Here is a 15,255-nt window from a genome sequence, read left to right as displayed (position 1 = left end):
AAGGTCTTTGAGGCATCGGGGAAGCGGGTAGCAGCACAGGCAGCCAACATCTGCCGCATTTCTAACACACAAGCGCTTCTGGCGCGCTATGACAGGGCACACTACGACACACTGGAGACCCTGTTGCAGCACCGCCCTGATGAATACAAGGAGGCAGCTCAGATGCTGATTCAGGAAGGGAAGTTGATCTCCAACGCTTCAATTAAGTGCGCTCTGGACGCAGCTGATACCGCTGCCAGAGCTATAAACACTAGTGTTATGCTACGGCGACATGCCTGGCTGAGAATCTCTGGATTTAAGCCAGAAATCCAAACCACCATCCTTAACCAAACAGTCAACCCAGATCACCTGTATGGCCCAGAGGTTGACACCACCCTAGAAAAGATAAATAAAAAAGGACACGGAGACTGCGAAATCCATAGGTGCCTTACAGTCCCAGCAGTTTCGGGGTGGGTCTTTTCGTCGCTCAAGCACTAGAGGCGTTTCCAGGGGCCAGCTCTCCCAGTCCACGCAGTACTACAAGGGCAACACTCAGTCCACATACACCAACAAGAGTCAAGGTGGATATCGTGGTAACAGCGCCAAGGGCAGAGGTCGTGGAAACAACAGCTCCAGATCCTCTGCCACCAGCAAACAGTGATGCCTTGTCACTGCCCCCGACCATACAACACCGGTTGGGGGGAGACTCAAGCAGCTCCTGCCCGTCTGCAAGTCCATCACCACAGACAGGTGGGTCAGGAAACTTATCCAATACGGTTATTGTCTGGAGTTAACATCCACTCCACCCAACATGCCCCCAAGAAACCGTCCTATGTCGGCCGAGCATTTGCACTTATTGCAGCAGTAAGTCACTGTTATGCTGCAAAAAGGAGCAATAGAACTCGTTCCTATGCAAGAAAGAGGCACAGGGGTTTACTCCCTGTACTTCTTAATACCAAAGAAGGACGGTTCCCTCAGGCCCATTCTGGACCTCAGGCCACTCAACCATTACATCCTGTCGGAGCACTTTCATATGCTGACCCTGCAGCAAGTGCTCCCGTTGCTCAGTCAGGGGGATTTTCTTGCAACTTTAGACCTAAAGGATGCGTACTTTCACATTCCACTGCATCTTTCACACAGGAAATACCTCCGGTTCACCATACAAAACCAGCACTACCAGTTCAAGGTTTTGCCTTTCGGTGTCACCACGGCACCCAGGGTGTTCACAAAGTGCCTGGCGACAGTGGCGGCGCATCTCAGGAGACGGAACATCCACGTCTACCCTTATCTGGACGACTGGCTCATCCAGGCAAGGTCAGCCCAGCAGTGTGCCTCCCACATGTCCCACACCATTCACCTCCTGCACGATCTGGGATTCTCACTGAATTACCCAAAATCCCACCTCCAACCCGCCCACATACGGCAGTATCTGGGTGCGACCATAAACACTCTGGCAGCCACAGCACAGCTAAATTCAGTGAGGGTCAGCAGCATTCAATCGCTGATACAGAAGTTCAGACCTCAACACACGCTTCCAGCAAGAGTGTTCATGCAGTTGATAGGCATGATAGCCTCCTGCATTTCCATAGTCCAGCACGCGAAACTACATATGCGCCCGCTTCAGGAGTGCTTAGCACGTCAGTGGACTCAGGCTCACGGGCAGTTGAAAGACCTAGTGTTGGTGAGTGGTCAGGCATACAACTCTATGCATTGGTAGAATCCACGAAACCTTTGCAAGGGCCGACCGTTCCAAGAGCCTGTGCCACAGATCATCCTGACAACGGACGCCTCTCTCCAGGGATGGTAAGCTCATGTACTCCTTTACACCGTGCAGGGACTATGGACGCAACAGCAACGGAAGATGCACATCAATGTTATCGAACTGATGGCGATCTTCATGGCACTCAAAGCCTTCAAAGTACATCTGTGCAACAAGGTCGTGTTGATCCGGACGGACAACATGACAGCCATGTACTACATTCAAAAGCAGGGAGGAACACTCTCCGCAGCTGTCTCATCTGGCTCAGAGCATGTGGAAGTGGGCCATTCAGAGGAACATCTTCCTCATGGCAGAACACCTCCCGGGCAAGGACAATCAGATGGTGGACCTGCTCAGCAGGCACAGCCACCAAATGCACGAGTGGGAGATACATCCATCAGTCCTCCACCCGTACTTCCAAAGGTGGGGTCATCCAGAGATAGACCTGTTCGTCACAAGGGAGAACGCAAAATGCCAAAGCTTTGCCGCCAGGTTCCCACACCCACAGTCGCAGGGCAATGCGATATGGATGAACTGGTCAGGCAAATTTGCGTACGCTTTTCCCCCAGCACCTCTGATACCGCTGGTGGCACGCAAGCTCAGGCAGCACTCGATGACTCTCATCCTGGTTGCTCCAACGTGGGCTCGCCAACCATGGTACACCACGTTTCTAGAACTGTCCGTGGTACCGCATCAAAGGCTGCACCTCACGCCCAGGCTTTTGACGCAGAGCCATGGCGACATTCAGCATCCAGATCCGCAACAGCTCAACCTGGCGATCTGGCTCCTGAAGTGAGTTTGGCTATCTGCACTTGCCTTCTGACTGTATGGACATCATTCGGGAGGCAAGGAAGCCCACCACCAGAGCATGCTATGCGGCAAAATCGAAGCGGTTTGTCGTTTATTGTGCAGACCACGACATTAACCCGCTAGATGCGTCTATTCAGAATATCATCTGTTACCTTTTCCATCTGTACAAATGTAATCTGGCCTATGCTTCCATTCGCATTAACCTATCTGCGATGGCCGCTTATCTCCAGAACAGGCAGCACCTCTCACTCTTCAGAGTGCCTGCCATTAAGGCCTTTCTAGAAGGACTCAAACGAGTAATTCCTCCGCGGACTCCACCAGCTCCGTAGTGGAACCTCAATGTGGTCCTCACCCGGCTGATGGGTCCTCCCTTTGAACCACTGCATTCCTGCGAGGTTCAATTTTTGACGTGGAAAGTGGCTTTCCTCATAGCGATTACGTTGCTACGGCGAGTTAGTGAACTGCAAGCCCTAACTATCCAAGAGCCATTTATTCAAATTCATTCTAACAGGGTAGTGCTTCGCACTAACCCTAAATTCCTTCCTAAGGTCGTGTCTCAATTCCATATCAACCAGACTATTGAATTGCCTGTTTTCTTCCAAAATCCTGAGTCATTGGCGGAGAGAATGCTCCACACCCTTGACGTCAAAAGGGCCCTGATGTATTACATCGATAGGACCAAGGATTTTAGGAAGACTAAGCAACTCTTTGTTGCCTTTGCACCACACCACAAAGGTAACCCCATTTCCAAGGCTGGTATTGCTAGGTGTATCGTTAAATGTATCCAGATCTATCTGAAAGCACAACGTACTCTCACCATTCTACCAAGGGCCCACTCCACCAGAAGGTTGGGGGCCTCTATGTCATTCCTTGGAAACATTCCTTTGGAAGACATATGTAGAGCAGCACATGGTCTACCACACACACATTTACAAAGCATTATTGTGTTGATGTGCACTCCAAACAGCAGGCAGCTGTAGGGCAGGCTGTTCTCAAAACACTTTTCCAAACTGCTGCAGCTGGCAACGGCGGCCGCCGTTAATGGAGGGACTGCTATGTATTCTATGCACAGATATGAATTCAGCAGCCCACATGCCTCGAACCGAATATGCTACTTACCAGTATGCATCTGTTCTTGGCATGTAGGGCTGCTGACATTCATATCGCCCGCCCTCCTCCCCTGCGCCCGTAGCAGCTGCAGAATTCACACATACTTCTAGCATGGTCATCATTCACTTAGTTTCACTCCATCTTGGCCACAATGGCTAAAAACAATCTGAGGATGGAGTCGATGCCCATGCGCACTGTAGTCCAGGGGAGGAGCCACCTATCTCGTGATACTTTGAAGACTCTTCCAGGACAACAATGTGCAATCATCCGGACCCAACACTAGGCGGCGATCTATGCACAGAAATGAATGTCAGCAGCCCTACATGCCAAGAACAGACGCATACTGGTAAGTAGCATATTCGTCCTTAAGGTGTAGCATACATTGGTCTCAATTCAATCCTATGGCTTAATCGATTGTAAGTAAAGAAATTTTAAAGGAGAAACCCTTTCGGAGAAAAGGGATAGGGTTATTAGGTACTCTAAAGAAACGATAGTTCCCTTTTCTTAAGTTTTAAAGAGGTGTCACAACCTCTGAGGGATTTTCTACCAACAAGTTAAGGATGAGCCATATAGTGTATCCAAAGTTGCAAAGAGATTGACAAATTTACAAATGTAACAATTTTCAAAAGCAGTCTGTCTACCAATGGTCGGTCAAATCACTAAATAAAGAAATCTTTATAAGAAATATTCCTGTGAGTGTGCATATTCTCATCAGTTCACCATTGTGTAGTAATCTTGTATGCATTGCTTGTGTTTTTGGTTTTTAATAATCCTAGACAGACTGCTTTTGAAAATTGTTACATTTGTAAATTTGTCAATCTCTTTGCAACTTTGGATACACTATATGGCTCATCCTTAACTTAATCAATTGTAACACTTACATTTATTGAATTTAGTTTTCACATGATGTCCTGATCTTGTGTAAAGGTCAGGGAATTCAGTCTTTGGATAATACATAACTTGCTTGTTTTCTAAAAATATATTTGTATATTGTTCTAATGAAGAAAAATTAACAGTTCAAGCTGATTCATTGATGTCGACGTTAGTTGTGTCCTGTAACTACTGTTCTCGCATGGTAGTATTTTTTTTAATCAATTCATATACAGCCTACCCTTTTCTCTTTGAAACACTTTTTGTATGCTTTTGTGCTATGAAAACCGCAGGTTAAGAGATTGGTACACATTCAGTTCATGGGGTGCAGTGCGTGGGCCTTAGTAAGGTGTTTTAGGCATATTGATGACTTGCACTTACCTCCAGTACGTAATCCCGGAAGGGATAGGAAATTTATGTAAACAAGTGCAACGTTAAAAACCTATCCAAATAAGTGTTTAAATAGTGGACGTTCGTTAACCTTGAAGAGTTTGAACCTCATGTGTTTTCCACAAATGCCAGAAGGTATTCTAATGAGATGCTGCCAGCTAGCTTTGAAATTTCATGTTATTTCACCTGTTTGATTCAAATGAGCAGCCTTGTGAAAAAATAAATACATCAGTTTAAACATATTGCAAAGGTACTGTTGGGTTTTTCAGATTCTTACTTCTATGTATATCTCTGAGGCTGCAAATCTTGTTGATCCACAAGCGCTTTGAAGAAGACTGCAATGTCTGGTATTTCCTGATCTGTTTTCTCCTAATAACTAGTTGATGGAGCAGAAAACACTATTTTTAATTTTTTTTAAGGACCCAGATGCCCCCATTAGGCAGAAGATGCCACTTGATGACTTGGATCGCGAAGATGACATCCGGCTACTCCAATACCTTTTCACACTCATCAGAGCTGGCATGACAGATGAGGTATGCTTTAGAATCCATGCTACAGTCTTCTATGTAGCTATTATGGTTCACAGTAGGAAAATGCCTGTGGTGTCTGCTCTGTCTCTTGGTGGTGGTGCAAGAATGTGCTACTTGGAGAATCTACATTCCTTTCTATGACTTCTGTTTTTAGCGTGTCAGGGAGGATCCATTGCGCTGCTATTTGCCAAGTGTTTGTGCATGTACAACTGCAGTGTGATAACTGCACCAAGCTGTTGCCCCTGGCTACACTGCAAGCTTGGGCATACTGTGGAATGTACCAGAATAAAAACGAGATAAAAAATATAATCTCACCTGCGAAAGTTAGTGTATGTGACTTATATAATGTTCCATGCTTAGCCTGAGAAGGATGAACTAATACAAGTTGACCCATGATTCCTACTGCATCGGCAGACTTCTTGTAGTCAGTTCAGTCTCCCAGGAAATGAAAACTCTGTGAATTTGTTGGACTGCAAACCCTCCAGGGTTGCACATAGAGCGATTTGAAAAGGAAACACTTTTCAGATCAGAAGGCTTAGAGTCATGGCAATTCTGTACCAAGATAAACCCATCTAAACAGCTATTTATAAATTAAGAATCGGTCTCCCCACATAATTCACACCCCGAAAAAAATCATTGTTAGATCTGTAGTATTCTTGGTTCCTGTTTGTTGTCCGAATGTCAGTAGGACCTTTCCAGGTAGACAAGTGGCTTTAACCACAAGAGTACTGTTGTACTCTTGAGAATCACAGTCTGAGAGTCGCAGATTTATATTAGGGCTAATTCAGACTCCAAAACCAGCATCTTAGTGAATCATGCCTCAATAAGTTAATAATGCGCTTTATTATATGTTCAACTCTATATGCTCCCTACTCCTGTATTTTAATCTTTTCTGGAGTCAAGCTGTAAGCTTGCTATTTTATTTCAATATTTATGAAGATCAAAGAAGGATGATGGATCTTGGAAAGTATTGTACTCCTATTTCCCATTCTCAATGTTGTGGAGCCGCTAGGAAACTGCTAAATTAGAGCTTTGCATAGGAATACAGTGCATGCTGAGAATGTCATAGGCTGTGTGAATTGGGGGGTTTGTCCCTTACCTACAATCACCTTGGGCCTTAAACAATTGTATACACAAAAAATCTTCAGGTGGTTGTGAGATTTAAAGACTTATTAACTTATGCATGAGGTACATTTTACTCAATAATCATGACCTCAAATTCGTTTTAGTAATGATTGAACACAAACGTTTTTTAAACTTTCACATTTGGTGCGATAAAAGAAAGGACAATCCACATTCAACTCGATAGATATACATTGAAAAATATTTGAAATATTTGTGAAATCTGGAAAGATAAATCAGATATACATTGTGATAACACAACATTTATACATGAACCAGGCTAAAATTGCATCTTCACCAATCCAAGATTTTACAAGACCAGAGCATTACATTCACAGAAAATCTATTTCTCCAGTATTATATCTTTTATAACTTCACATACTTGAATCCTCCCTGTCATCTTGGTCGGTGTGTCCCAAGGTAACAGTAACAAAAGCAATGCTAAGGCATTAGTATTAAACTCCATTGATTTAATATATACAAACTTTAGCCAGTCAGAGCAGAGACCCTGAAGCACTATTCCGCTGCAAAGCCACTATACATCAGATTTCTTACTGCACTTAGTGTGTTTTTAGGCTTGGCAAAACATATGGAAAGTCCAGGCTATATTCTGAGGATCCACTTAAAGAATGCCTGCACTGTCTTTATCCAGAATGCCAGTACTGCCGTACTTTTTCAGCAAAAACCCTCAAAGAAGAAGAAGGTCATCTCTTGAGGAGAAGTCTCATGCCTGCCCTAGAAAGAAGGAGAATAATCAAGTCTCACAGCAGAGAGACTAGTGAGGAAAAAAGATCATAAAAAGGAGCTAGTTGGTCCTTCCTCTCATCAAAGGTCTGATTTAACACCTCCTTCTGCCCGTCATACTACCTTCAAGAAGCTCTCTTCAGAGAAAAATCCACCCATCAATTGCACCATCGACTAAGAACTTAACTGTCTATGTCCACTTCTCTAGGACCATCGGCAACCTTGACAGTGACTTCCACTGCGCCAACGATCAAGACGAAGTCCGCTACCTGTTGATGTCCTGTTGAAGAAGATTCTTCTCAGTGCCAAGTCGCCACCGATCTCGTTGATGACACTGTCGACCAGTGAAAAGGACATACTGCATGTTCCCTGTAAGGGCAAAACTCCATCCCTGACTCAGGACTTTTAGAAAATGTCTCCATTGCCTCCAGCACGCCTTCTGGATTTTCATGAATGTGAGGACGATGGTCTTTTTGTCCCTGCATTCATCTCTTCACAATTAAGAGTGAAGTGTCAGGAATCTGAAGGCAAGAAACCGGAAGGTGATCATCAGTCTAGTGTGAAGAGGATTACTCTTTCTCCTATAAGGGCACCCCCTTTGCTCAATAATTTGATACATTCCAGGAGCATTATCCCCATGAGGAACAAGAGGATGTGCAGCATCAGGTTCAGGAACCTTCTATCAATGTTCCGAATTCACAGGTCACTGACTTTCGCATGGTGCTCAATGACTGACTATTACAAACAGAGCCCTGAGTCCAACGCTGCTAAGCAGCCTCCACCAAAGCAGGAAGTCCCTTATGCAACTCGTGAGTGAGTGGGATGATTACATCTCCCCAATGCTGGCGTCTCCAAACCCACCACTGGCAGATTTACCTCCTGTGGTTATTGCTGTTCCCACAACCTGCTTGAGAGAGTATCTAAGCTCTTGGACCTTCCTATGCCAGGTAATCAAACAGAGTATTTCCTCTACGATTTTTAAGCAGGAACACGCATCCCTTGTGCTATCCCTGTTGTGGATTTTATATGGCACGAAGGCCTAAAATTAATGAAGGCTCCAGCGTCTGTGGTGGCTGTTATTCTGAAACTCAACAAAAAGTGCTAGGCTCCTAAAGGTTCCCCTACATGTCTCATTGGCCTTCCTCCGCCAGATTCGGTCATCATGCAGGCTGCTCAGAGAAGAGCAAAGAATCCTTCTACGTCATGCACAGCCCCTCTGGATAAGGAAGGCTGCCTGCTTGACAATATAGGCAAAAGATTATTCGCAATGGCGGCTACTTCAATCATTGCTACCAATGCAATGGCTATTATGGGGAGATATGACTGGTGCATGTGGTGCCGACATCACATCCCTGGTGGAGTATATCCCTGAATTTAAGAAAAGAAAAGAGGCGAAGGAAAATTCTGGCGGAAGGGGAAAAGGCCTCATCCGAGATCATAGGTGTTGCCATGGATATTTCTTCCACAGCCTTCTGGCAGATGGCCAGAGTGGATGTATTGAGATGCTAGAGTTGGCTTAAGGCGACTTCATCAAATTGCATGTCCTGTACCATGGCCTGCTCTACTGGAGGAATGTAGAGTTTTGCAGCGTGAATCCTTTTCTGGAATCGCATGCTGTGCATTATTCCGCCATCTAGTGGTTGGGTCGGAATAGTTTTTTTTTCTTCCTGTTTTGGGCATGTCGACCACCATTTGGTGCCAGGTACGTCCCCTGTGTTATGTCGGATGGAGCTCTGGAGGTCGTTGTGTGTAGTAGCCATCTTCAGATTATTTTTTCGCCGTTGGGTCTGGAAGCAAGAAGGTCTGCTCCGAAGTTTTCAGAAACATCCCTGAAAGAAGATAAAAGTTGAGATTTCAAGCGGAAAACCAACATAGACCATTGACATATCAACCGGAGATCAAAACTTAATTCCGAGAAAGACACCCCAAATACCGAAGACATCAAGGGTCGACAAATGGCGAGGTAGGGGCCATGGAAAATACTCCTTTCAAATTCTGCCCCGAGTGCCACCACAAATTCGCACAATGCAATCCACACGACGTTTGCAACCTCTGCCTGCCCAAAGCCCACAAGGACAAAGACTGTGATGCTTGGGCTTTATTCCAGCCGAAAACCCTCAGGACATACTGAAAGCAGAGAGAGGCCCACTTCGCAACGATATCCCAGGCATTGGAAAAACCTTCCATGAAGGACCAAGGCCTTTCCAGTGACGAAGAGGACCAAGGAGTTTCAGCAGAATCGCTGCATGAAGGGCTTGAACATTTTAGAATGAGACTGTGAAAAAACCCAGGCCCACAAAAAGATGGCGATGGATACAGAGAAGATGACGGATAAGGTAGAACACCATACACACTATTCTGAACCTTAGAGCCACGATAATAAGGCACAGCTTAAGGCAGCCCTGATGCCGAAGAAAAAGGTGATCGAAGGCCAGCTGTGATCAAAGGAACCCAGCGAAACGCTACCAAGGGACGCCAACAAGGGAAAATTGCACAAGGTGCCGAAAACGAGGGTTGAATTCGAACCCCCGAGGGGAACCGCAACGCCGTCAAAAGCAGAGGCAAGCGCGAGCAAGAAAAGAAAATCTCTGGTCTCTGACGCCAAGCGAGCTCTCTAAGTCGAGAAGAAAAGGAAACCGCTCAGAGCTGAAATTGGGACGCTCCTCTAGGAAAAGGAGGAGTTCAATGCTTCACTCAAGGAATTCCAAATTCCTAAGATCCCCGTCGCCGAAGCGGATATGGTTGATGCCGAAGGGGAAGAAAAGGAGTTTTTCGAGTCAGCTACAACCCCCGAACCTAGCGATTAATATTTCGAGGGATCATCGATGTACCAGAAGAAGTGGAAACCTCAGAAAATTTTGAGGAGACCGGGAATGATCTCGACACTTAAAGCCCAGATGAGGAAATTTGCTGTTATTCCTCAAGGCATCCACACCGGATTACATAGCCTTCTACAACGGCCTAGTAAAAGGAGCAGCCAATGCTTTTGGAGTTCCCCTCGAAGAGGAAAAAGGAGACACATGCTTCTTTTTAGAAACAGCAGCCCCATCCAACGAGTGGACACAATACCAAGCATCCCGGACCAAGGCTAAACACCCTTTAAGCACCCAGCCTCAAGCAAGGGGGTACCACCAAGGGTCGAAAAGAAGTACAAACTCTCTTCTAAGGAGCATAGGTGTATCCAGGGAGACTCAGTGCCTGACTCCATCGTTGTTACCACAGCCAGAATAGTAAATGCTCTCTCCAGCAGTGGACCACCCCAGAGAAAGAAAGCAAACATATGGATATGGTAGGCAGAGAAATGGAAAAGGAAGCAGCGGCGCAGTGGTGCAGCACAAACTCTAATGACCTGCTGAGCAGGTACGGACACCAGCAATGGGATGGCATCAAGGAGCTCTATTGTCCGAGAAGGCAAAAACATTGCTAACACATGCCTTAAATCTACGCTCTATTCAGCAGACACTGTCAGCAGACAGATGTGCACAGGCACCACTGTAAGAAGGCATGCCTTGTTGAGAATATCAGGTTTTAAGCAGGAGGTTCAAACCTCCATCATTAACAGACCTTTTAGAGGGGAGACCCCATTTGGCAAAGAAGTGGATGGATCTCTCCAACAGATTCAAAAAGATAACGAAACTGCAAAAGCCATGGGAGCCCTACAACAAAGAGGTACCTTCAAAAGAGGATGGTTTAACAGAAGAAAACCCACAGGAAGAGGAGCCTATGTTCAAGGACAGCAAATGTCACAGCAACAATAGGGCCAAGGGAATAGCCAACAAACAAGCCAGCAACCAGGATTCCTTGGTTTGCAACAACAGCCAAAGCAATCCTTTCGAAGAAGAGGCAGAGGCCAGCCCTCTAGAGGAAGAGGGAATGGCTCTAATTGAGTCCTGCACAGGAAAAGAACCACACACAAAACCAGAGGGAGGCAGAATGTCACTGTACCTACAACAGTGGTGAAAGATCACCACTGACAATTGCATATTACTTTTGGTAAAATACGGGTATTGCATAGAACAGGCAAAAACAGCACCAGCAAACCCACCAAAAATAAGCAGGTTCCTCAAATCAGAACTCCTCCAGTTAAATTCAGAAATCAAGGACCTTCTTCAAAAGCAAGCAATAGAATTGGTACCAAAACAAGACATTTTAAAGGAAACTACTCACCCTATTTCCTAGTCTCCAAACAGAGCTTATTACTAAGACAATTTCTGGACCTAAGGTTCATAAACAAATGCATATCGACACAGCATTTTAAAATGGCTACACTCCCGAAAATAATCCCACAATTCCAAAAAGGAGATTACATGGCAACAATAGATCTCATGGACTCCTATTTACACCTCCCCATGAACAAAAACCACAGAAAATATCTTCGGTACCTACACAAGGGAGCACAGTACCAGTTCAAGGTTCTCTCTTTCAGAATAAAATCAGTACAACATGTCTTCACCAAGTGCCTAGTTGCTGTCTCGTCATATCTGTGAAAGAATGGAATGCACTTCTACCCTTACCTGGACGAATGGATTATAGAGGCAAACACAAAACAAACCTCTCTCCGCCAAGTTCAAACAGCAATCCACATGCTCCAAAGATTAGGATTCTCAATAAATCACAAGAAATCCTCCAGAAAACCAGAAAGGGAAAAGACTTTCTTAGGTGCAGGACTAAACTCAATGCTCGCACAGGCTTACCCTACGCAAAAAAGGATAAGAGTGATCAAACAAGAAACCTCCCTCTACCGGAAGGGTCAATCTCTGACAGTGAGAAGTCATGAAGCTCATGGGCATGATTGCGTCATGCATTCCACTCATTCCTATATATAAGCCCCTTCCAGGAATGGCTTACCAACAACTGGTCACAAGCCACATGGAGGTGGGAGGATCTAGTGGTCGTTATGCAGAGGATGCAAGCAGAAATACAATAATGGGCATCCAACAACATAACACAAGAGAGACCTTTCAAAAGCCCAACTCCTTCTGTGACAATCACTACAGACGCATCCCTCAACTGAGGGGGAGTGCACTTCAAACAACTGAAGGTACGAGGGCAGTGGACAACCTTGACTACATAAAACACATCAATTATTTGGAAATATAAACAGTATTTCTAGCATTGAAAGAGTTCCAGTAACACATTCACGCAAAGACTGTCTTGATTCAAACGGACACCACCCCACAATGTTCTACCTCTACAAACCGAGTGTTACGAAGTCATTTCCGCTAAGGAAGCTAGCACAACAGGTCTGGCAATGGGCAATTTCTCAAAGAATCAATCTACAAACAATAGATCTACCAGGAGTATAGAACACAAGAGCAGATCTTCTGAGCAGGCAGAGCAACTGCTCTTACGAGTGGGAATTGAAGCACAAGACGGTACAATACATCTTCAAACTTTGGGGAACCTCGGAGATAGACCTGTTTGCGACAATACAGAACAAGGAATGCCAGTTCTTTGCCTCAAGGTTTCCTCACCACCTGTCAAAAAGGAATTCCCTGTCTCTAGATTGGTCAGGGCCATTTGCATACGCTTTTCCACCAATACCTCGAATACAAAGAGTTATGGAAAAAGCAAGACAACCAGGGACAAACCTAATTCTCATTGCTGCACAATGAGCCAGATAAACATGGTACTCAAATCTGCTAGAACTGTCCAAAGGACAGATAATTAAAATCAGAGTGGACAAGGACCTACTAACAATGCAACAGGGCCAAATCTTTCGCCCGGAGCCAGCAACGTTACGTCTAGCAGCCGGCACTTGAAAATGCGGAGTTTGGTCACCTCAATGAACAATGAAAATGCTAAAGGAGGCACGAAAACAAACTACAAGACAATGCTATGCTGCAAAATGGAAGCGGCACACCACTTGGTGCACAGCTAACAGAATTAACTCAATCAATACACAAGAAACGGTGAGCATATATCGAACTCACTTTCTTGACAGTTACATCAACTACTGAAGCATAAAGGCACACCGCGCTGCCATCCTAGCTTACACCAGAGGAAAATCATGGAAGAGCTTTTTTAGAAGACCTGTCATAAAACGGTTCCTAGAGGGGTCTAAAAGAATTGCTCCCCCTAGAACAGCTCCAAGTCCCCATGTGGAGTTTAAATACAGTGCTCACACGACTTATGACAAAAGCATTTGAGCCTTTGCATAAGGCAGACTTCAAACACATCATTTTAAAGACTGCATTTTTTATTGTCATTACATCCTTACAGAGAGTAACTAAATTACGAGTGCGAACCATACATGCAAATCCATAAGGACAAGGTTATTTTAACCTGTTGCCTGTGCGCTTCGGCCAACGACAGTCGCAAGCACAACCTCGCTAGTGCTGCGCACATCTGTTGTCCGACGCATCCTCGCCCACTGTTTAAAACTCCTGCACCGCGGCGGAATTCGCGCCGCAGTTCAGGAGTTACAAACAAACCCACAATTCCTACCAAAAGGGACATCCAAATATCACTTAAATCAAAGTATTCTCCATCCAGTCTTCTTTAAGGGCCCAATAACAAGAGGGTAAAGAAGCGGTCATACCCTGGATGTAAGGAGGGCACTACTGGACTTTCTACAGAAAACAGAACAAACTTGTAAACGCAAACAGTTGTTTGTTGCCTACTCCCATACTAAAACAGGGACGCCTTTCACAAAGGCAACAATTTCACAATGTATAGTCCAAACCATCCAACCATCCAACCATGCCATACCACTGCAAACAAAGAACTAACTGTACAACCAAGTTCACTCAACCAGGAAGAATGGAGCGAGACTGGCATTTATGGCCAATGTGCCCATAGACACTATGTGCAGCAGCTACATGGTCATCACCACATGCCTTCATCAAACATTACTGTGTGGACATACAAATAAATAAGGAAGCACAAATAGGACAAAAGGTACTTCAGCACCTGTTTGCAAAGTCTTCCTCTTACCACTGCCTCCCCAAGAAGGGAGAAACCACTACTTAATCTGATGCACGACATTTGAATCAGGAAAGGATTCACTGCAAAAACAAATTGATTGCTTACCAGTAGGAGTAGTTTTGCAGCTTGAAGAGTTTTCTGGATTCACATGCGACCCACCCGGCCTCCCCTACAAGGAATACAAACAGGTGGGGAATCAAGTTCTAACATTTCTCTATACAGAAAAAAAGAATCAGAATATGGCTACCACGCACAACGACCTCCAGTGTGCCATTTGACGTCACACAGGGGACGTACTTAGCACCAAATGGTGGTCGACGACACGCAAAACAGACTACAAAAAACTATTCCGAACCCAACCACTAGATGGCGGAATAATGCACAGCATGTGAATCCAGAAAACTCTTCAAGCTGCAAAACTACTCCTACTTGTAAGTAACCATTTAGTTCCTTTTTGGGAAACACACTGATGACTCATTGCAGTTAATCAAGTTGAACAGAGACACAGCCAAGTAGCCCTTTTCGAGGCAGGGGTAGAGGCCAATATACCTTCTGTCCACAATGCCAGCAGCGCATTCAACCCTGCTAACAGGGTTTTCGCTCACAGTATTCCGCTCAGTACTACAGACCAGCCACACTGTCCACATATTCTAGACTGCCAGGGCGTCAACGCCCTTCAGCAGGAGGAAGGTGTCAGGATACCAACAGGAGACAATGATGTACCACAGACCCCTGTCAACACAGTCCCACTTCAATTTGGTCACAAGTTATCCAGATTCGTCAATTAATGGAAACTCATATCTTCTGACAAATGGGTGTTAGATGTATCCCAACATGATCATACCCTGGAATTTTCCTCCATGGAAGACTTCCCATGGGCCCCTTCCAATTCTCAAAAGAGAAATCCAATTGCTTCTCTCCAAACTAAATGCAATATATAGGAGGCGCTGCACAATCAATACAGCCAAGGTTTCTATTCCCATTTCCTTCTGAACAAGTTTATCAGAAAGCAAA

The 15,255-nt window shown here is 45.1% G+C and overlaps 1 protein-coding gene across 3 annotated transcripts in view; it reads left to right on the top strand.

Moving 5' to 3' along the window:
- The window catches only part of NUP107 (nucleoporin 107), a 590,137-nt gene that overhangs the window by 183,034 nt on the left and 391,848 nt on the right, over positions 1 to 15,255 (top strand). For all 3 annotated transcript variants that reach the window (XM_086919004.1, XM_086919006.1, XM_086919003.1), the window contains exon 12: positions 5,338 to 5,451. In XM_086919004.1, coding sequence (XP_086775130.1) covers positions 5,338 to 5,451 — 114 coding nt within the window. The remainder of the gene's footprint in view (positions 1 to 5,337; positions 5,452 to 15,255) is intronic.

This window comes from Lissotriton vulgaris, chromosome 1_1 (genome assembly GCF_964263255.1).
Source record: "Lissotriton vulgaris chromosome 1_1, aLisVul1.2, whole genome shotgun sequence".
NCBI lineage: Eukaryota > Metazoa > Chordata > Amphibia > Caudata > Salamandridae > Lissotriton > Lissotriton vulgaris.
This window is presented reverse-complemented; position numbering and strand designations above follow the sequence as displayed.